General features: G+C 38.9%; 1 protein-coding gene across 9 annotated transcripts in view; it reads left to right on the forward strand.

Moving 5' to 3' along the window:
* eys (eyes shut homolog) overlaps nucleotides 1-24,608 on the forward strand; it is a 400,588-nt gene that overhangs the window by 362,537 nt on the left and 13,443 nt on the right. For all 9 annotated transcript variants that reach the window (XR_006924828.1, XM_046842744.1, XM_046842742.1 and 6 more), the window contains 4 exons: nucleotides 6,515-6,687; nucleotides 16,563-16,745; nucleotides 17,418-17,584; nucleotides 18,693-18,837. Coding sequence is in view for 8 of the 9 variants with exons in the window: in XM_046842744.1 (XP_046698700.1) it covers nucleotides 6,515-6,687; nucleotides 16,563-16,745; nucleotides 17,418-17,584; nucleotides 18,693-18,837 (668 nt within the window). In the remaining variant the exon portion in view is untranslated. The remainder of the gene's footprint in view (nucleotides 1-6,514; nucleotides 6,688-16,562; nucleotides 16,746-17,417; nucleotides 17,585-18,692; nucleotides 18,838-24,608) is intronic.

The raw sequence follows: 24,608 nt of genomic DNA on the forward strand, positions 1-24,608 counted from the left end.
TGTTATATAGCTCAACAACTTTCCATGGATTTTGCTTGGCTAGCAACGAATTCACATTAGGTTAATATCGCGTTCACGTTAGCACCAGTAAACCCAGTAGTGCGTTTTCATATTACCACCAGTAAACTCGGTCGTACCTTTATGCAAAGATATTCTATTCGCATGTTGTTTGTTGAATTATGCTAGTTTCAGTGAATTTTTGTGAAATACATTTGTTTGTTTAAGTACCACTTAACTTGCAAGGCTAATCCCTGTGGAACTCCATATGTTGCTTACAGTTTCTAGCCTGCTGGCATTGTAATGCTGTACACGAAGTGACTATATTATTATATGATTAATGTCAACAAACAAAATGACTTAACAAGGATCTGGGTATAATAATGGCTTTCCCACAAGGAAAGCGCAAATGGGAAAGCCACATAGACTAAACTCTAGCCCCAAGCAAAGGTCAAATAAATTGAAACTAAGCAAAAGAATATATTCATGAGGGCAATTCCAGTGATACCAATGTGACACATTGACTTGCAAAGTGTCTCACTGCCTCCACAGCGTGAGGCAAGATAGTTTGAATACCTGGCCATGGGAAATTTCCGGGGGAAAAGAGACCAATGTTTAAAAGGAGCAATTATTTATATATTAGCACTCAGACATGAGGACACATTCTGTGTATTGGACGATACTGCAGTTTTAGTACAAATATTCTGAGGTATATATTTAACATTTTTATTTATTTACTACTATGTCATGGTTTTATGACCAGTATCAAGCAAAATGGTCAAATAATTTGACATTTTTATTATTTAAAACCCACTGCTATTTATTTTTGAAGTCAAAGACATCCAGGACTCTGAAACTCACAATGTTTTTTTTGTTTAATCCGTGGCATTTTTCATTTTGATGTTTGCTTGTGGTGGGAGTCTGAGAGGGCGGGAAGAAAAAAAAAGACTAAACGCAAGCTGTTGATGCTTATGAGCCTTGAAAGGGTCAGGGAGTATTTTCCAAAACCCAAATGCTGAGCCAAACCACAGTCAGTGTCAATGCAGTCTAGAAAGAAAACGTTTCAGACAGCAGGGTGTGTGTTAAAGGCTGGCCATACTGTGGACTTCTATTGTATTAAATACATTGTGATATTCTATAGCAAAACCTGCTAGACATAAAGTATCATTTTTTTTATGTAATTTTTGACATATATATATATATATATATATATATATATATATATATATATATATATATATATATATATATATTCTGAAATAAGTGCAAACAAATTGCCATCCTTGGATCATATAGGCGGAATCAGAAAGAGCTTTATTGCCAAGTATGTTTGCACTTACAAGGAATTTAATTTTTGATGACAGAAGCTTCCAGTTGCACATTTTCTAAAGTAAAAAGGAAATAAAAAAGCAAAATAAAAATGAATAAATAATGATATCAGGGGCATATTAACAAAAATTATTATTAAACATCATATTAGGTTCCCTGGTGGTCTAGTGGTTAGGATGCGGTGCTCTCACTGCTGCGGCCCGGGTTCGATCCCCAGTCAGGGAACCAACCCCAGCCATTAAGGTTGCACAAGCCTTAGTGCCGGTCCCAAGCCCGGATAAATGGGGAGGGTTGCGTTAGGAAGGGCATCCAGCGTAAAACGTGCCAAATCAAACATGCGGATGGTCCACTGTGGCGACCTCTAACGGGAGAAGCCGTAAGAAAGTTTATTATTAAACATCATTTTAAACAAAACCTCTGAAATTAGTGGACATCAGTGTTTTGTGTATGCTAGATAATGATCCTGACCATGCACTTAAACCAGCAAATGTAATTTAAGAAGATAAAATCAATGCCATCAGTGGCCATCTTACTCTCAAAATGTGGACTATAACAAAAACCTGTGGTAAACACTGAAAAAGAATGTCCACATTCTTCAACCTAACAATATATCAATATGAAGTGGTATCAAAAAGTACTTTATATGTCTACATTTACACGCTATAACCTTCAAAATAGTTCCCTTGCACAGCAATACAACGCTCCTAGCATTCCTGCCACTTGTGGAATGTGTCCTGGAGGTCTTCTTTTCAAAGCGTTTCAAGCACCCTCTTCTACGCACTGGATCTCCACAATGGTGTCAAAATTGTGACCTTTGAGCTGGATTTTCATCTCCGGGAAGAGTGCGATGTCCACAGTAGCCAAACCTGTCTGTGGAAGTAAGATCATGTGGAATGTGGCGAGAAACTCCCGTGTGAGGAGAGCTCGGTGACGGGGTGCTCACGTGGTAAAAATAGCACCAGTTACATAGCTCCTGATGGATGTCTTGTGGCATGCCGGCTCTTGAATGTCGGTGCTCCCCGTGACTGTGCGTGCAGCCTTGTGCTGCCATCTGTTGGCATGTTAAAAAAAAAAAAAACAATTTTCGAAACTTTCTGCTACAACCTCGTAGGCTTGAAATAAATAAAGATTCTATTGACGATTTTTTTTACTAGCCTTGACTTTGGAACTTCACAGAACATTCCGGAAATTTGCCAGAGCCTTGAAACTGAACCAAAATTAAGGAGACATTTAAAGGACCACTTAGTTGAAGTGAACAAAGATACAGCCCTGTATTTGATTCCGTATGGTGGAGCGAGATGAGGAGTGGCTAATCACTTAAATAGGTTGTTTACCACCACAGAAGGGGTACCAGCTGTGACTAAACAAAGGTTTTCTTTTTTTTACACTAGGAAATAGAGGCATCTCTGGATGTGGGATAGGGTGGTTATGATCTCTATAAAAGCCTCTGCACCAGATGTACAATCCATCAAGCTCTTATCAAAAGTATGAGCTTGCTGGCTGATGCACTTAGAGTAGCTTACATTGCAGACTCGATAACTTTGTAGCTAATCCGAATTGCATGGGAATTACGTAGCTACTTGGCAAGATATTTAAAAGCAAAATGGTTTTTTTTGGGGAGGCTAGAAAGGTCAGAATTTTTATTTTCTTCAAGGTTAAGCAAAGAAAACCTTTGCTTTTTCTCTGCCAGGCACAGGATAGGTACATGCATTATCTGCTCTGCTACCCCTGCTACAGATTGCAGTTGCAGCACTTGGAAATGGGATGAAAGCTTACTGGTTGAGGTGCTGTACTACTTGGCTGCTGTTCAGAAGGTCATCATTTCAAATCCAAGCATCCTCAAGCTACCACTGTTGGGCCCTTGAGCAAATTCCTACTGTAGCTTGAAGTTGTATGCTGTTTGATTTAAAAACCACTTTTGGGGGGAAAAGATCAGCCAAATGAGATCACTGTACCGTAAACGGATAAATAAGTAAAATAAAAAAACCTAAAACAAGCAAATGAATACATGTATTTACTGTAGGATGAACAGGTGGTCATTTTAGTGGTGTGGTGAAATATTTTGCACCTTTTCTGGCAGGTTTTCATTTTTCAATTTAGAATTGTGCAAAAGTATAGAAACTGATGTTTAAATAACATTAAATATGATTTAAAATGGTTTACATGGGTTGGTGTGGAAGATCTTGAGTGGCCTGCTATAGCGCTCTGATCTCAACCCTACTGAACACCTTTGGGACGAATGTGAATGCTGACTGCAGCCTAGGTCTCCTCACCTACATCAGTACCTGCCTTTTGTAACACTTTTGTGGCTGATAAACACAAATGTGCACAAGCACACTCCAAAATCTAGTGGAACATCTTCCCAGAAGAGTGGAGGGAATCATCCCACCTAAATGCAAAATGCGATGCTCAAAAAAATCACATACTGTACTTATGACCAGGTGTCTGCAAACTTTTGGAAATATTCTGTATCTTGGTCATGTATTCATAGCACATTGAACTCTTTTAATCCATAATAATTCCACAAATTCAATTAGTTTCTTAGTTTATTTCCCACTTGCATGAAAACAATTGCCATCATTCAGTAGGTCATTTTGAAAACGACACCTACGATTTCCTCCCCTTCTATCTGCATCCGTTTGGGCTAGGTGTGTGCTGTAGGCCAATCACTCAGAGTGACAGATGTGTTTGCATGTTGCCCATAATGCAGAGCACTAATCTCACAGTCTGCTGTGGCGTTACTCCCCGCTGTTCCACACGGCAGTGACAAACCGTGTACAGACCTTCCCTGGGAATATCCTAAAGAGCTCCTGTGTAGAAGCTGTCATGAACCAGGTCAAACAATGAGTTACCGACAGAGAGAGAAAATTATCGCCTATTTTGGTTTTCGTGAGTTGTGTGTGAGAATCAGTGTGCTTTCCTGTGCCATGGTCATTTGGTGCAATCTTTAGATGAACAATTTTTCTCGCATCTTTCTTCTGGACAAAATTGAAGGGTTTTACAGTTGAGAAGGAATGGAAGAAAAGCTATTATTATTGTTAACTCGACTACAATCGACTGAACTTCTCCTTTGTTGCATTTATTTCAAAAACATATACAAGGTGGTATCAAAAATTTCTAGACTAATGCTGATAACGGCACTATTCTGACCATGTCTGCGGTTTCATCTCGGAAAAGCGAGTTAAATCGTTTGACATACGTTGATGCCGCAACTAGTCGTTCGAGGCGTTTTGAAGGGCACGTGCGGTTCATGAGCGAGAGATCAGGAAGACCTTCAACAAGCAATCCACATGATCTCACTTCCGAAGACACCCTAATCGCCAGATTTGTCTCCTGCGGACTTCAACCTCTTCCAACAGTTTTGATACCACCTTGTTTATAAGTAGTATATTTAGAAACACTATTTAATTGAACAGACTTTAAATAGAATCCATCACACAAAACAAATTAAATTTGCCACCCAGATGAGGATGAGTTTCCTTTTGAGTCTGGTTCCTCTCGAGGTTTCATCCTTAGTTGATGTTTTTCCTTTACCACAGACTTATATATTTTTTTATTTCAACGTTATCTTTGTAAAGCTGCTTTGAGACTTTGAAACATTGTTTAAACAATGGACATTGTCTCAAAGCAACTTTACACAGATAATGTTGAAATATACGAATGTATAAGTTTGTTCCATATAATTGTAAGTATAATTACCAGTGGTGACTGTGGCAAGGTAAAACTTCCTGAGATGGCACGAGGAAGAAACTTCGAGAGGAACCAGCCTCCAAAGTAAACCTGTTCTCCTTCTTAACACTGAATGCCCATTTATTACAGTTCTTTTTTTTTTTTTTTTTTAAGTTTGCAGTAATTGGTGATTAAATGCAACCTGTGGTCCTGAGCCATTGTAGTAGACTGTTGATATTAATTACAGCCCAAATCCTGTCTCAAAAGTGTTCTACAAATAAAAAAGATTTAATTGAATTGAACCTTTCTGCATTCGTTTTTCTTTTTACAAATTATGTGAAGTAACAAAAGAATCTTGACATTTTCCCACCCTTGAGTCAGTTTTTTCTTTGACTGGTCGACTGTACTGCTTTTTCAAAAAAGAAAAAAAAATTCTCTCAGAAGGTACTGATGATGTGACGAACCGAAGATACACGACTGAGTGACTCGTTCGTAGAATCAACAGCGGCACGTTGCAAGAAGAAATTTACATTAAGTAAATCGTAAACTCACTTGTTAGGTGCGATCGAACGTTTAACGTGAGAATTGATCGTCTCGAAATCAAAAGCACCGATACTTTCGAAACGATCCCACCAAGTCTACAGTTGAACAGGCGCCTCATTATTCCGCTTGTTATCCACACCAGTAGTCTAGCTAATATATCGACCCCAGACATTCTAATGCTTTATCTTTCAACTTTTTGGGTGGCTTTTAAAACCAGTGAGTGAACATAAATATTTAATTTCTTGAATTCAGCTCCGGAGTTGCAAAATGTACCCTGCTACCATCCTAAGAACATTATTAATTCATCAATTAAAAAAAAAAAAAAAAACTCAAGTGCTTTCTGTATCAGACATCATCTTGGAGCAGAATCTTGGACTTCATGCTAGAATGTGGCTTATCACACCGGGTAACCTTCCCCTTTTTGACCAGATATGAAGCACAGAAATATGAAAAGAGCCTGGGAGTGAAATCAGACCATGGACAGTACCAATGAAAGAGATCTGGATCAACCTCCATATGGCATTTTGTGTTGTATCTGGGATGATCATCCTTTTTTGGGGATATGCCTAAATATATTCAAATCCGTTCTATTTAAATTGTCTTACTCCGCACTATCAATCTAGCAGCCCAAAATCTCGGGCCAGATGTACGGTAGCAAATTCAATGAGAGCTGACAGGATTATCGAAGTTTACATCAGTCTCTTGTATTGATTGCGAAGCAGAAGCATGACGTTGCACATTGTGGTGGTTTTGTATTCTCCCTGCCTCTTCTTGCTTTTTCCTCTGTCTACTCTCTTTCTATCTTTTGGCCTCCCTACTTTATTTTTTTCTATTTTTTTTCTTTTTTCCCGCTATTCTCTACACAAGCTACACTGAGCTGAATTAATGATGCAGCAAGAGAACATTTCGTTTTGGTCCTAATGATCTCTTTCCGCTTCCTCCTTTTTTTCCCCTCTCTTTCGGTCCGGCTGTGCAGTGATACAGACACCTGGCTCTGCGTCTGTCCCCCACTCTTCTCAGGCAAGCTGTGTCAGTTCGCTACCTGTGAGCGCAACCCGTGTGCACACGGCGCCACCTGCATCCCCAAGAGCCCTTTGGAGGCGGTGTGTCTTTGTCCGCATGGCAGGCAAGGTCTTCTGTGCGATCAGGGTAGGTTTTGAATCTGCTGTTCAGATCTGAACACCATGTAAGCTCACATATTCCTCTTTGGGTCAAGATTTTGACCATCATATTGCTGATCCATTCCTTCACACCTTCATCCATCAAAGATTCCTGGTTTAACAAGTGGTTAAATATTTCTAGGATTTTATAAAATTATAACCAACTAATGAGCTTTTAGACCCGAACAGAGCAAAGATCAAGTGTCTAAAACATTCTATTTTTGGTACATTTTAAGGATAGCCGAGGCTTAACAAAAATAAACACATCCCAAAATTTTTTTTAAAAAGTTTCCCATTTACGTATTCTGGTCGGAGTCCATCCAAGGAACACTAGATCTAAGGTAGAAATGCACCTGGAAGCAATGCCTATCCAACACCGACCACCCTATAATGCACAAATTCACAGACAGACAGACAAATATATAGGCAGTGGTAAGAAAGTACTTTATGTATTTATGTTTACACACCATGCACAGCAACCCCAGCGTTCCTGTCATTTCTGAAACGTGTCCTGGAAGTCTTATTTTTTGATGCGATTCAAACTGGATCTCCGCAATGGTGTCAAAACAGCGACCTTTGAGCTGAATCATCATTTTCAGGAAGAGGGCAAAGTCCACAGGAGACAAATCCATTTAGGGTGGGTGCAGAAGTGAGACCATGCAAATTGTTCTCTGACAATCATCATGCAGAGTAATCTAGTGTCCAGTAGGATGACATTGGATAGAAAAAAGCCAACCCTGAACCTGCTGGTTCTGGTGCGTATGTTCCTGTATCTCCTTCTTGGTGTTAGGAAGTTAAACAGTTTATGACTGGAATATGAACAATCCTTGATGATGATGTGAGCTCTGTGCAGACATCTGCTGTTGTGAAGCTGCTCCCTGGCAGGTTGGGTGCCAGTGGGTGGTTTTGACCATCCATGAAAGTCTTTCCAATCTACACAGTGGAGCTGCCGTACCACACAATGATAGAGTTGGTCAGGATTCTCTTAATGACGTAGGGGTAAAAGCTCCTTAAAACCATGGGGAGAGATGGACTTTGTCTTCTCAAGAAGTATAGACACTGTTGAACCCTATGAACATACCTGTAGGAGTACATGAACATGCCAAGTGATACCACACAGACAGTAAACCAAACTCAGGATCAAACTGGGGGAATTGTTTCTATGAGTAATGCTAAATGCTGCATCACTAAGATTTCATTAATGGGATGGATGCATGGATGGATGGATGGATGGATGGATGGATGGATGGATGGTGATTGTATTTGTCATTGCATAGTAAAGATACACAGCGACTAAATGCAGCTTAACATCTACCAGATGAGCAAATAATAGTGCAGATAAATGTACAAATAGATGTATAATAATGTATTATGTAATGAATGAGTGAGCAAATGAAACCAGGTTAGATGAGAAAGTGGTTTTCAAAATGAATGTTATATATAATTTAGTAAGTGTTTATTTTCCTAATTTCCATTACACCAATATATAGTTGTTCCTCCCTCATTTTTCCACCAACGAATATTGCAATTATTTACTGCTAAAGATTCTGTTAACTGTTTGCCTTTTTGGCAAATGTTTAGTCTGTGTGTGTGTGTGTGTGTGTGTGTGTGTGTGTAAAGGTTACATATTGGTCGATATTTAAGCCTCAATTCACGTTGCCTGATTACGTCCTGATGTAAGAGTGGACACCAGAGCACATAATACTATCGCCATTAATAGGACAATATTGCACAGGCTTCTCTCAATCTATTAGATCAAGATGGAACAGCTCTTATTTTGCTATAACTTAATTGGGTAGCAAGATTTAAAAGACGCTTTGGCACGGCTTGCCTAGCCGCAATGCCAGACACCTCTCTCCATTAGACAGCGTAATGCCTATGCCAGCTGGAGCGCAGTAATCTCCTTGTGTTACATGGAGTGTGGGTGACATTTCAATTTAAAGCGCAGTACCATCAGTTAACATCAAAGTCTATATCGATCAGTAGCCGAGGCTGCTGTAGCTCTCATTGGTCCTTACGCTCGCTTTGTTTTGCACTTACTCGATATTGGTTTACAGAGACACAACTGGACACAGTCCAAAAGTGTGATACCTTCTTTTATTTTTGGTATTTTATTAAATATATATTCTGTTTTTGCTCTCTGTTGGCACTGAATTGTCCAAGAATCAGTTGTTGTAACAAATGAATTAAAAAAAAGTAAAGTAAGTCCCAAGCTTGTTATTAATTTCACATATAAAGTGCTATGAAACCTGTTTGATATTATGGTTTATCTTTTCCTGTTTCCACTTTTTCTCTCTCACTTTTTTATTGTTGCCCAAATTTACTGCACTAAAGTGCTACATGAATAAGCCGATTAGTAAAGTAAAGAAAAAAACAGCATCATTCATCTCCAAGTGAAAATTTGGCAGCCAGAAAACCATCAGAATCAGAACACTCAAACGATCCCAAAGGGGAAATTATTTTGCAGTTGTTCACAGTAAGTCAAATAAAATATAAGAAATTTAAACATGAATATTGTTATATATTGAGTATTGATGCTGCACAATCAATGCATTTATCTTTTTTAACTTTACTGAACCAAATGTGTAGCAGCAGTAAAACAAATATAAGAAAAAGTCAGACTACAGTTATACATACAGAGGCCATGCATCATAATGTTTTCTTTCTTCTCTTCTCGAGATCACGACTTCATTTTCTCTTGATCTCGACAGAACGGGTTGTTTTCTGATGCTCATAATATCATTTTCTCACTATAGCAAAGGTTTTTCCATGATCTCAACATAAGGTTTGTTTTTGTTCCTCATTATCAAGACTTAATTTTCTCTTGATTTCAACATGAAAGTTGTTTCCTCCAGTATTTATTTTTTCTGTGTATTCAGCATTAACACAAACTCCACGATATACACCAGAAGCATTCGCAAAGGCACGAGATTTTCATTCCGACAATTACGTCATGAGAAAAGTCGTGATAATTAGTAAATAACTTTTGTTATGCCAAGATCTCGAGAAAACAACTTTGTTTTGGTGAGAATATTATGTCGAGATCTCAAGAAAACAATTTATGTTGAGATCATAAAGAAATTGTGATATAAAAAAAAACAACTTTTTCTATGTCAAGATCAAAAAGTTAGTTGTGCAAAATGCAATGTGGTAGTTAGGGATGCAAAAACATTGTCGGTTAGGTTAAATAAAAACGGGGACCTTTTGCAGATATGCAAATAAACTTGGCAAATCCTATTATTCCTTTAATACCACTTCCATCTGAACAGCTAATTTTTTTTTTTTAGGAACTGTCTCCTTTAAATTATGCAAGTTACGATTGTTTTTTAAAAAAAGGTACAATGTCCTGAATTTTCCTCCTATACTTCATCTATACCAGGGGTCACCAATCTTTTTGAAACTGAGAGCTACTTCTTGGGTACCGATTAATGTGAAGGGCTACCAGTTTGATACACACTTCTGAAATAACAAATTTGCTCAATTTACCTTTAATTACATGTTATTATTAATGATATTTATCTATATATAGTCATCTATATTTTAATATTATTTTTAAATTCACACCAATGCACGTGTGATTTTGTCAGATAGCCACCAGCCAAGCCTCCTTCCAAGGCTCTAACTCTCACTCAGCCTCTCCCTGCTCTAATCACCTACACCTGTTCCCCATTACCTTTCCCCTTTATAGACCTTCACATGGCAGAAAATCCTTTTTTATTAAATAAATGCCTCGTTCCAAAAAGCTTAACCGAAATCACCAGAGCAAACCTTTTTTGTTTCATTAAACACTTTTTTTCAATCTGTTCATTATTAGATTAGTTGGAGAGTCTGTTTTACTGTACACATGGCTGTAAATGACCTGTTGCTATAGAGACAATAACATGGAACATGTGCATTCTAATGTAAAATGTAATTACAGCTGGAATTAGAGCCAGGGTCGTGCTGAGTGAGAGAATGAAGCAATCATTAGTATGTTTTTTTGTTTTGTTTTGTTAATAGGACATTTAATGAGCATTTTTGACGTCAGCACTTCTTACTGGCATAAATACCAACATTAAGTATATATACCAGCCAGTTTTATTTGTCAATCAATTATACTGATCGGACCCTAAATGCAAAATAAATCACCCCTCGAAACTCTGGAGTTAAACATGCTCTTGAGGTACCATCCTCTTCTGATCTGCCCGATTTTCCTGAAACCCTACCTTTGAGTTATCTTCAATTGGAAACCCCTCTTTACACCTGATAATGGTTCCACATGAACACCCAAAAGATCCATGAAGTTACAACACCAAGAATTTGGATTGTAATTAATCCAAACAGTCTTCTACTATGACTCCAGCACCTGTCACTATACTGCACACCTCAACAATGATGGAACTGTAATGAATGGACATTTGGTGTAAAGGATGAGGGCGGGTTTCGTTTTGAGTCTGTTTTCTCTCAAGGTTTCTTTCTCTTGCCATCTTCCTTGCTACAGCTGCCAATGGTTTGCTCATTAGGACTAAACGTGCAATTACAAATGGTCCCAGAGTTACGATGTTTCGATTTGCGATTTTGCGATCATGATGACGATACGACAAAATTGTAAAAAATCTCTCTCGCCCTGTGAGATGCCCCATTTTCGCTAGCAGTCAACACAGTAAAGTCTCAGTGTCTTTTTTTCAGTTTCAAACAGCAATTTCAGTGCTAAAAGCATATCTTCTAAGCGCCCAAGTATGTCTCCTGCTTGTAGGGAAAAAAGAAAAGGAAAGCCATCAGTTAAGAGCAGAAAATTAAAATTATGAAGCAGCAAAGGCTTTTACAGTCAAAGCACCATCTTCGACGTACGATATTTTTGACTTACGACGCGGTCGTCATAACGTATCTCCATCATAAGTAGGGGACTACCTGTATAAGAAACAAACTTATAGGCACTAATCTTATACAATTATTTATTTCAATTCATTTGGATTTCTTGAGCAATTTAACCAATTGACATTGTCTCAGAGCAGCTTTACACTGTTTAAGTAGTAATTAAAGAAGTTCCTTATAATTGTAAGTTTATCCCTAATGAGTGAGCCAGTGGCGACTGAGGCGAGGAAGAATGATGGCAAAGGGAAGAAACCAACAGAGGAACCACACTCAAAAGGGAGCCCATCTTTGACACCGAATGTCCATTCATTACAGTTCATCGTTGTTGCAGTGTGCAGTGATGGCTGTTTAAATGAAACCTGTGGTCCTGAGCCATTGTAGTAGACTCTTGACATGAACTACAGTCCAAATCCATCCTCAAAGTTCCCATTGATGCTCAGTAAGCTCATGCATCCCAATCTAGTTGAAGCAAAACCATCCTCAGCTGCACATAGTGGCCGAAGATCTGCTTTACATGCGTTGGAGTGGAAGATCTTGAGTGGTCTCCTATCGAGCTCTGACATCAACACCTTTGGGATAAATCACAGTACAACAGTACCTGACTTGACCAACACTAATGTCATCGAATGAGCACAAATCTCCAGAAGAGTGGAGGTTATTGTAACACCAAACGGAAGGAGATGTTCAAAATACACGTATGAATCTTATGGTCAGGTGGCCACAATCACCTCTTCATATAATGATTGTTTTAGCGCATTATTCATTCATTGCACTCCTGCTCGAGAAATCGTTGAGCAGTATGTTAGAACAGACCACAAGGGGCAAACACTATTTGTTAACACTATGATTGCTAGTTATAAAGGTCAGCTTTACAGATATTACTTTTGCTTCATATCTTCTCGCTCCTATGGCCTCTGTCCATCTGACCTTTAAATAAACTTGCCCATCCAGTTTAAAGGTCTACAGCTTGCTAGCTGGGATAAGTCATGTTTCCAGGTTAAACAAATCCCAAAACCCAGAGATTCACTGGCAGAAAATTCACATTAAATAGTCAAGTTAATCCAACAACATGTGCCAGAAACAGTTCCACGTGCCCAAAGCTTTGCTGGCTGGGATCTATCTGCAATCATGCAACATCTGTCCAGGTTGTCCTCAGGTCAAGCTTAAAAAAAATAAATAAATAAAAAAGCAGCTCCATTACAAACATAATAGGCCTTGGGATTCTTTTTTTGCCAATAGATAAAGTGTCAGGGCAAAAATACTGATTTAATGATGTTTTTTTTTTTTATTTATTTATTACTAAATCGAGCTGTTGATGCTGCTTGGCTCACGAGGTAATCATGTAGGAAAAGATGTGCTAAGAAAATGCACATCTGTTTTGTCTAAACACTGCGTAGGCTGCAGTACATTTTCCCACACTAAAGAGACACACTGCTGGTATGTAAGAAAAGAAGAAAAAAAAACAAGCCTATAAGGATTCTTTCTGAAAGCAGGACAAATGTGGTAGAACTGGCATAGAGACCACCTTTTTTCCCCTTTTTTTCTTTCTTTTTTTTTTTTTTTTTGCAGGGAGCTGGAATAAACTGGTGGTGTGTCGCTCGCTGAGCATGAGCAGAATTTTAATAGGCTCTTACTTCCTCATCGGCCCAGTCACTTTCACTTGTTACCAGCATGCTTATGAAGAGCAGCATAACTGTGCCTGTGGCAGTGTAGTGTGAGGTGATCATATGCACTGCTGCTGGAGAGCAGGAGGATTTGGTTTATTTTCTTTTTTTTCTTTTCTTGCATACATGATGCATGCCTTATGTAGGGGAAAAATAAACAGTATGCTATATATATATATATATATATATATATATATATATATATATATATATATATATATATATATATATATATATATGTGTGTATATATATATAAATATACATACAAATACGTGTGTGTGTGTGTGTGTGTGTGTGTGTGTGTGTGTGTGTGTGTGTGTGTGTATATATATATATATATATATATATATATATATATATATATATATATATATATATATTGCTTACTGTTCATTTTATCTTGTAAGTGTGTGTGTGTGTGTGTGTGTGTGTGTGTGTGTGTGTTAAAACTTATTTACACTATATAATAACAGACTATATGCCCTCTGCCCTCTGGGTAAAGCACTGTAACTGTTTCACTGTACTGTAAATTCTTTAGTATAATTGAATCCATTAATAAAAATTTCTGTTTACAATGTTCTATTTAGCATTTATTTCTGACCACTGTTGCAGAGCAGATAAATGCATTATCTCCCTGAAGACTGTGTGCTTATTAAAAAAAACAGTACGTGCCAACGCTAAATAATCAAACAAACATCAAGCTCTTCAGGTCAGAAGCAGTAATGTCAACGACAGAGAAGGAACCTCAACCTTTTCAGAAACCTTAGTTTTGAATGCTTCAGGGGAAACCACGTGAAATATCGTTGCGTTATGTGTACGTCGTACTTCTGATATCACAGTGAACACAGACAGTTTTAGTTTTAGTCCAAATAGCTTGTAGCAAAAATCTATCAGTCTACTTATAGGTAAAGAGCTCAGGGTAATGTGACGGGTGCATGTTTGCTAGTTAGCTAGCAATATCGCAAGCATTAGCTAACTCTAACAGCGTTTGTCTAGTCAGCTAGTTATTTCTGTTTATTATCTGATAAATCAAGGAAGTGTTCACTTGGTTAATTAACATAAAAATTAAAAATTCATCTGGCCATTTTTATTTATTACTGCTGATGACCGCCCCCCACCCCCCAGTGTGTTTTGTACCCGTTCCACCACGGGATACTTCTGCAGGTTTTATCTGCAACAGAAGATAAAGGATTATTCTCCCAAAACATAGTGAGTTTCATTTTATGGGAATGTTTGAAAGTCACAAAGTTATACTGTGTGGGGTGACTCATATTCGTGCGCAAGCATAAACTGAAGTGTGTCTATTTTATATAACTCCACTTCCCCCTGGAGCAACTGCTCGCTTCGAACCTGCACCGAATTTCCTCCATCTGTTTGCTCCATTTATAAAAAATTCTACTGACTGCTTAATTTGCGATAATTCACGCTATAATTATGACACGCTTCTCATTCGATTCCTGCGAGACGTTCACGTGAGTGCCATTGTTGTTGTTTGCGTTTCCGAACACGAGGCCGCTCTGCCACACCGTGACGGTTTTGACGTATTTCTTGACACGTTCCTTATAATTGATGTAGTGGGTCTGTATTTTTGTGGATGGCTTGTGCGCCTTTTAAGGGATGTTTTCTTTTATTGAATCAATCCAATTTTTTTTGGTTGTGAACGTCGATATTTCGAATGTCCTTCAGCACATTTCTGGCCATTTTAAAGCTGGCACAAGAACTTGAGATTTACCTGAACTCATTTAACACAGGGTCTCATTAAGGACTTGTTCGAGCGAAGGAAAGCACAAATGAGCAGATGTGTACGTGAGCCAGCAGAGGATTATTTTTTTTTTTTTTGTATTTTTAAACACCAGCACCTCATCCACCCCCTCCTCTTGATAGTGTCCTGGGCGATCATTAGATGCTAAAGCAATGAGCTTCTTATCGGTGCAATTTCCAAAAGCATAAATAATTCAGAAAGGAATACAGAACGCCTGCATGTAGTCACTGTTCTAGGCAGAGTCCCGTGCATGCAAAGCGTTAGGGGGGGGGGATACTGGATAGAGAGAAAACACTCTCTGATGGGAGAATTGCAGGCGAATGCAGATAACCTGAAGACACAACACAAACACATGGCTGTGTCTTCAGACATGAATGAAATCTCTTGACAGCTAGTGTGGGATATGAAAAGATTTTTTTGTCCTCCTTTATTTTTTTTGGAGCAGTTTTAAACAGGATTTTTAAAAAAACACAGGATTATGCGACATGTATATGCCGTCAAAAAAGGTTGGGAAACATCTGCTTGTGACCAAATACCTGCCAAATGCAAAAAAGAGTGAAATGCAAATGGGGGAGAAAAGCATAGCCATTTTTAACTAACACCCATTCCTGTGTGGTGTTGAATAAGAAAAACCCAAAGCCCACGAGTGAAAAATGCAGTGTGTGGATCAAGAGCATCATCTTGTGGATCTTGTAAAGGTTGCAGCTGGAATACAACCATGGCTTTGATTAGGGGTCCCCAAACGACGGCCTGTAGCCCTCTGAACAATGAAAATCATATTTAGAAAATTTAAATGTGTATTACTTATGTCATATCTGTATTTGATAATAAAGGTTGGCTTTCAAACAGCAATTTCTGTTACTTATTATTAGAGGTCGAGTTAATTGCTGGAACTATCGGCTATTGGCGAAAATCCATACCGATAGTTTTTCCAGCTTCCGGTCCTCTGTCATTACGAGAGCGGCCTCTAGGGGGAAATCACTGACTGTTTGTTTTTCAATGTTCTGTTTGGTTTTTACGCGTGAGACTGCGCACTGCACGGCGAGCGGTATATTGTATTTATTATTGATAATTGATTCATTATATAATATTTTTGTATTAATATATTCATAATATTTCCGTTAGCACATTTTAATGATTCAGTACTGGTTTTTTTTCTTAATTTTATAATAAAGTTCTGTGCAGAGTGTTTGTTTTTTTGGTTTTCTTTTTTTTATCCAGTATTTATTTTAAAAACTATCGGTTGTCAGCGTGTATGATCCAAGTAGCTCAGTAAAATCCACTATCGGTCGACCTTGAACCTAATTATTTGTTAGATTCACCCATGCAAGTAATTAAATGTTTTGCTTTCAATATCAATGAATACAAAAGATTGTCATTATGATGGTGATAATGCTTTTCCAATTTTCTAAATCTATTGAAACGTTATGCTCGTTTGACTGTACGGTGCAGAACTAAATAAACAAATCTAGTTCAAGTAAATGTTTTAAGACAACTGTCTTTGACCGTCTCCTAGCGATGCTAGACAGGTTTTAGATTAACTAAGCATTAAAACGTCTTCTTTTCGCTCTCTCTCTCCACAGCCATACGAATTACCCGGCCAAGATTTAGCGGTCTCGATGAGTTCGGGTTCCCGTCCTACATGGCGTACCCACCTATTTCCAGCATGAGCTACTTCTATGAGTTCCGGCTGAAACTGGTATTTTCCAATAACAGCACTGCCATGAAGAATAACCTTATTCTCTTCTCTGGACAGAAAGGACAAGGTGAGAGTCTTTTACATACAAGAAAACACATGGGAAATTAATATCTGTGCATGTTCTGTCACGTACGTAAATCGTGTGGGAATCGCATATATACACGTCTAGATACTGGCGTTAGAGGTGATTTAAGGTTAAGGAGATGTGTTTTCTATTAAGCTTCCTCCAAACTCCGTAACACCATTCATCTTCTCCAGTGAGCAACACTCATGTTAGCTCTTCTAGTTGGTAATTAAACTGGTTCAGCACTAGCGCAGGTCCTCTTCGTGTGAGTGTCGCACCATCCCCAATGTTTCCGGAGGTCAGCCATGCCAGCTGCTGAGTGACACATCACCACCGGTGGGCTGTTTAATCAAAAGGCGGACAGGCGAAGGAAGGAACGCAAGAGGGTCGTGAATCTTCCATACTTTGGCGTCGCTTTCGCGGTATTACAGTTTAGGGTGATGCATCAGGGGAAAAGCAGGATAAGACAGCTGTATGAATAATGAAGCAATTGTCAGGGGAATGGCATGGTACAGTGGAGGACAGAAATCACAAAAGAGTAAAAGCAAAAAAAGGGAGAGGGAGAGAGAGAGAGAAAAACAGGGAGCAGTTATTCATCTGGTATTTGGCATGTTTGCTGCATGAGTTCTGCGCAAAACCTACAGCTCTCACTCTATCTCTGTTAAAAAAAAAAAGGTATCACCGGGGACGACTTCTTTGCCTTGGGAGTGAGGAACAGACGAATCATCTATAAGTTCAACCTCGGTTCAGGGGTGGCTTCCATCATCAGCGACCCTCTAAGCCAGAGGGCCCGGATACACACTGTGCACTTTGGACGATATCTTAGAAATGGATGGATGAAGGTGTGGTTACATCACTGTTATAGTAAACCATTTTAATCAGGTTGACTATTTTGAATTAGTTATATGCCATGAATTATACAAGGGGGTGTTCAAGTCAAACCGGGACTTTCAATTTTACAGGTATAAAAATGGATGCTAGTGTTGTGGTACAACACGAGTAGTAAGTGGCTAGTGTGTCTTAATACCACTAGGTGGCGCACATGTCGCCCCAGTCCAAAACCAGTTAATCAAGATGGCTGTCTGCAAGAAGCGGTAAGAAGAAGCCGCAAGAAGCCATTTGCAAGAAGCCGTTTGCAAGAAGCCGTTTGCAAGAAGCCGTAAAAGTCGCAAATATTTACAGAAGACTTCAAGCACAGAACAGTGATGAGACCCTCAGCTGCATTAAGACGTTTGAACGGTATCAACGTTTTCAAGATAGCCGTACGTCCGTAAGTGGCGTTCCCGGTTGTGGTGGTTTCCTGATGATTCCTGAATGGTTCAGGCGTACTGACTTATACGCGTAAGTTTGTCCCTGATGAACGAGCCGGTGGCGACTGTGGTGAAGGAAAAACTCCCCGAGATGTCATAAGAAAGAAACCTTGAAAGGAACCAGACTCAAGAGGAACCCCATCCTCATCAGGGTTGCACCGAATGTCCTGAATGAACTGTAGTTCTGAGTCCTGAGTGTAGCAGATTGTTGACATTAACTACAGTCCAAATCCATCCTCAAAGCTCCGGTTCTTACTCCGGAATCTTTCCGGGCATTAGTTAAATGCTAGGATAAGCGTATAAATGTAGCAGAGGAGTATGTTAAAAATAAATGCGGTTTTCACTGCTTGAAATGTGTTATTTTAGAAAGTGTCGGTTTGACTTGAACACCCCTCATCTATTAGCAAGAACTGAGACTGCAGTTGACCACACACATATTCTTTTTCCATTAAAAAAAAATAAATTAGTAAGTAGCTGGAAAATGTTAAGCTCATATAGACTAAGTATTATATTTTGAAGACATTATGTATGACTCACACTAAACCCAGCTTTACATGCTAGCAATATGTAGTAGATCGTTTACATTTTAGATGTAGAAAATAGTTCTACAGTTGTACCTTTCTTAACGGTGTGTCCTCAGGTTGATGGCCAAAGGAACAAGACAGGGTCGAGTCCCGGTAAGCTGGCAGCTTTGACCACCTTTAGTCCGCTTTACATGGGTGGCTACAGTGAACACGTCCCCGAGATGCTGCCTTTAGGTGCCAGGTTCGATAATAGCTTTCAAGGTAAGAGAATTAGCTGTAACAACAACATCTTCATTAAACTAATCGGTGTCTTTTTGTTGATTGAATCCAGCATATCGTAAGTCAGACATTTTATGGTATTAAAAGGTACTGGCTTGAAATGAACCTCATTTCAGTTTCATGATGCAGCTCAGGGGGCGAATTCAATTAGCAAAAAAATCTGCATAGGAAATTTGCTACTGAATATCAACCGAGCGCTTTTGCATTCCGACTAGGTGCCTTAATTGGCCGAATGGAATTGAGCCCTGTGTAAATTCCCCAAGGGATTTACCTCTACGGTTTCAAAGAGAATTTAGAGGAATAATGTTTTAACAGGAGGGCCGCTGATGGGAAATAGTTTAATGTACAGGTAGTCCCCTACTTACGATGGAGATACGTTACGACGAGCCCATCGTAAGTCAAAAAATCAAAGATCGTGCTATGAATTTGACAGCCTTTCCTGCTTCATGGTAATTTATGATTTTCATTTTCTGCTCTGAACAGATGGCTTTCCTCTTCTTTTTTTCCCTACAAGCAGGAGACATACTTGGGGGCTTGGAAGACATGCTTTAAGCACTAAAATTGCTGTTTGAATCCGTTACAATACACATAAAAAAATTCACACTGAGACAACTTTACTCTGTCGACCGCTAGCTATCGATACGCTCATCCCAACTGCATGTCCAATGTATTGTATATCGTAGGCTGCTGTGCAAAATTGTAAATATTTTCAACATTTTGTCATATCGCTCTCGTCATCGTAAGATCCATCGTAACTCGGGGACCATCTGTACTGGTTAAGACGGTAAAGGCAAAACTGAATATCAATTTGAATGTTGTACTGGATTTTGGTTGGTACTACAAGGTAAAATGAAATTACACCAACAGGCCACTTCAGTAGGCACATCCTCAGTATACCTGCTCATTAAGGGTGTAACGGTATACGTATTCGTATTCGTTCTGGTACAGGACTTTCGTTACGGTGCACGTGTACCAAAAGGAATCATTGTTTTATGTGTGGAACAGTTCAAATCTGAGTTCTCTTACAAACATATTAAGTGGCAGACCAGAAGTTTGTTTAGTCTCCGCCTTGTGTCACATGGTTTGTTCTGCACATGTGCGAAAAACTCAGATTTTTGTTCTGCACATGCTGGAAATTCACTGCCACTTCCTGTCATCGCTGACATCTTTTCGACAGTCTAGCGATATGGACTCTTTCGCGGTTTATGTACAACATCAAAAATTTCTCTTAAAGGAGAACCTGCCTTAATCCACCTGGGCATGGAATTCACCAGAGCGACACAGGTTGTTGCTGAGATCCTCTTCCACTCTTTCATAATGACATCACGGAGCTGCTGAATGTTCGAAACATGGCGTGTCTCCACATTCCGCTTGAGGTCCACATGGGCTCGTTGGGTTCAGGTCTGGAGACATACTTGGCAATTTTCTGTGCATCATGTTCTGCTTCAGAAGGTCACAGCACATGTTGTAATTTATGTTTCTCTCAATGAACCGCCGTTTCCCAGTACCAGCAGCACTCATGCAGCCCCAGACCATGATGCTACCACCACCATGCTTGAATGAAGGCAAGACACAATTTTCTTGGTACTCCTCACCAGCGCGTCACCACACATGCTGGACACCATCTGAGCCAAACAAGTTTATTTTAGTCTCATCAGACCACACAACATGGTTCCAGTAATTCATGCTCTTAGACATGTTGTCTTTATCAAACTGTTTGCGGGCTTTCATGTGAGCCAGATTCAGGCGAGGCTTCCTTCTGGGATGACGGCCTGCAAACCGACTTATTGCAGTGTGCAATTCATGGTCTGAGCACTGACAAGCAGACCTTCCGCTTCTGCAACTTTTAAGACAATAAGCTTGGGTTCATGTTCACAGTAAACATTAGAATAGTAAAAAAAAAAAAGGCATCTCTGTGATTTTAAACACGACTTGGTTGCCAGATAGCCTTTTTTTTTCTAAATGTTACAGAAACTGCTGGAGATTTCTCCTGGAATTTCACAAACAACACTCTCTAGTGTTTACACTGAATAGGAAAAAACTCCCAGTGAGCAGCAGGCTGAAATGTCTTGTTAATAAGAGAGGACACAGGAGACTGCCCAACTGGTTTGAGCTGACACGAAGGCTATGGTAACTCTCATAAGCACTTGTTACCACTCTAGTGGGCAGAAAAGATTCTCAGAGCGAACAATGTGTAGAACTTTGAGGCGACAACAGAAAATTATATCAGGTTCTACTTCTGTCAGCAAACAATGGGAATCTGAGGCTACTGTGGGCACCGGCACAGAAACACTGGCCGGTAAAAATATCTCCTGGTGTGGACTAAAGCTTTTGACCTGTAGCTTTATAATTATATGCATTGTTCTGCTGCTGCTTGATTTGGCTGATGGGATAATAGGCAGGTTAATTGCCCATCGGGGTATCGGCAAAAAAATATTAACGATGCATCGTTTTTAACTTATTTGCGTCAGTAAAAATACAATTTATTTATATATAATTATAAGTAGATGCACTATACTTTTATTATTTAGAAAGTGACCAATAATTTGTGACCAATATTTCAGATTTGATAAACTGTGTCTCGAGCTCGTTCTCTCAGCACCACTGCTGCTACGTTAATATGATGACGTTACTGAGAGTCGCATAGAATACAGATTAACATGGCAGAGGTAGAGCTGCATTTTTCTGGAGACACAACAGGAAAAGAATGTCTGGTTTTGTTTTAACATTTTTCTTTTTTTGCACTTCAAAGGCCAGTTTGTCTGAGGTAAAAAGGTAAAAGCGGACTTTCTGTACCATATTGAATTGCAGAGCATCACATTTTTTTGCATTTTGTTGAATCAAATCGAAATAGGGGTGAATCGTATCACATCTGTAGCTGCTTCATACGTATCTTTTGATGTATTGTATCGTTAGCTATGCATTGAGATCTAAATCACATCAGCCTCGGTTATGGACATGCACATCCCTAATCAAGTCTTTCAAGGTTTTTTCCTCATGAAGTCTCGGGAAGTTTTTTCTTGCCACAGGAAAAACGTATATATTCTTTTATACAACTATACAATACCTCCATAAAGCTGCTTTGACAAAAATAAAAAATTAATAAAATTTAATTAAAACATTGCTTCATCTATATTCATTATTTTGAAGTAACAAATGAATATTGCCCTTTTCTTTTCTTTCCCCACTTGAGTTTCATCTTTGACTGATCGACTGTCCTGCTTTTGAAAAAAATTCTCTCAGGTGCTAAAGATGATGCAGCAAACCCAAGATATATGACTGAGTGATAGAAGGCTGGAGGCACGGTGCAAAAAGAAATAGTTCCTAAATAGTGAACTCACTTGTTAGGTAGGATTGATCATTTTATGTGGGAATTGATCATCTCAATACAATACCAGTATAGGAAGCATTGATCCTTTCGAATCGATCCGCAAAAGTCTACAGTTGATCTTTTTCTTATCAAAGGAAGCTTTTTCTTGCCATAGTCACCACTGGCTCGTTCATTAAGGACAGACTTATACATTATTTAATAACCGCCTTTATTTCTGTAAAGCTACTTTGAGAGAACGTAAATAGTTAAAAGCGCTATACAAATAATGTATTTCTGAGAAGGATTGAAAAAAAATGTTGTCTGAAGACCTTAGGTCCAATTTGTCATTCTGAAATTATAAATAAATGGTTCTTGAGCATTCTCCACAATGTTTCCTTTATACCGTCTTCTCTCAATCGTTCATTATGTAGAGTGAAACACTGCAAAAGTGCAGCGCGTGAGTCATCATATTAAAACTGACTTTGATTCACCGTGTGCCGGAGTTTGAATAAAATCCTTGACGCCTGTTTAAGTCTGCTAGCTAGCTTGGCAGGTTAATATATTTCCTGTGCACACAGGCACACCGCAGATAACAAATCTTAAAGTCAGCTACCTTCTCCAGGCGATCCGGTTATATCGGTTCATCTGTCTCAAAGTGCTCTCTAATTGTGAACGTTTGAGGTAAATTTGCCGCTAATGCACTCCATGGGCAGTTATCCGTGAGCTACGGTCCCCTAGGAAATGTCAACAAACACAATGCAACACTAATAAAGTGCCACCCGATGTCTTCAGGGGCAAATCATGTGTGAGGTGTGTGGGTGTATGTGTGGGTCTGCTGCATGGAGGGAATCAACAGATATAATTATCAGGCAAACGTCTAACACACAGGCGTCTATTAATAGATTGAACAAGTGAAGAAATCAGCACTAAAACGATCGCTCATTCAATCCGCTAGTCAAGGAAAAATATTTGCTGTTTTGCTACAGAGACATGTTTATAGTAATGAATATTTGTGACTTTTTGTGCATTTCTCGCACACAGGCTCAATTCATACGCCAGTCTCAGACTACTGGTGCCATTCACAGGCTTGTGTAAGACTGAGAGATGATGCTGGCTCCAAGCAACCATTGATATTTTTTAAAAACAGAAGAAAGACTAATGCTTTCCACATCTGCAATTTCAAACTCCAAAGGTGTGGAGTACCTGAAAATCAATCTTTAGAAAAAGGCTAGTTACCTTGCTTTAAAAACTTTAGGACTTGAGTAAAAGTCTTAAAACTCATCTTGAACGTAGGCTCAAAGACGCATTGGATCTCAACACCAAGATCCGTGTTTGTGAGGTTTTTATTTCCTAAAATACAGATTGTACACCTGAACACTGCATTCATTAACCAAGATCAACACAACAGCCTCTTCAACACACCAGATTGAAACAATGAACAAACATAAAGCAAATCTTTAAAAAAATGGATCTTTAGTTAACAAATAAAATGACAGGATCATGTCGCAAAGTAGAAGAACCATTAATATTTAATAGACAAATAAATTGACAGGTAATCATTTATTATAATTTAAAAGCAAATATTCAGAGCTGACTGTGATTTAATGCAACAAAAGCTTGTTCTCAAAGGTTTTTGTAATTGATTCAAGCTCTTTTTGGACTGAAAATGAGGCCAGCGGTGCTAAAAAGTCGCTCACAGGCAGCAGATGCGGGTAGAGGAGCATTGATGACGTACGTCTTCAACAGAGATGTGAAATAGAATTGTCAATTCAAATATAGTTGAGTCATAATCACATATATTGAATTATAAATGTAGTTAAGTAGACTGCTAAAGTAGCTTATATATTTAATACTTAGTAAAAGTTTCCATTGAGTTGTCGTGCATGGTGCCAGACTGAGATGTAAGTCCAATACCATTGTCAGAAGGTTTATGGTACAGTAGCTACAATAGGTCACCCTGAAAAATTCTTAATTTGGCCAGTGGGTCGTGCATTCCAAAAAAATTATGGAATGTCTTCTAACTATATATTTACTTTACAATGTTAATTAATTATGTCACCCCTATTAAATCTCATGAATTGATATAATTGTTGGCACATCGTATACATACTGATATAATATAATATAACATATTTTATTTCAATGCACACCCAGACCATCAGCGGTGCAGGTTTTTTAACTAAGCGCTAATAACATGCCTGATGCTCCCTCTCCTCTTTAGTCTGGAGGATCTCGTGTCCATGGTTTCCAAAAACATATTGAAAATCTAATTAGTCAGACCACAGAACAGTTTTCCACTTTGCCCAAATGAGCTTTGTCCCAGAGAGGTTAGCGGCATTTCTGGATCAGGTTGCATGCCTGCATGAGATTTAACCTGCATATTGGGTGACATGGCAAACTATGCTCTCTCACACACACACACACACACACACACACACACACA

This window comes from Silurus meridionalis, chromosome 28 (genome assembly GCF_014805685.1).
Source record: "Silurus meridionalis isolate SWU-2019-XX chromosome 28, ASM1480568v1, whole genome shotgun sequence".
In the NCBI taxonomy this organism is placed as follows: Eukaryota; Metazoa; Chordata; class Actinopteri; order Siluriformes; family Siluridae; genus Silurus; species Silurus meridionalis.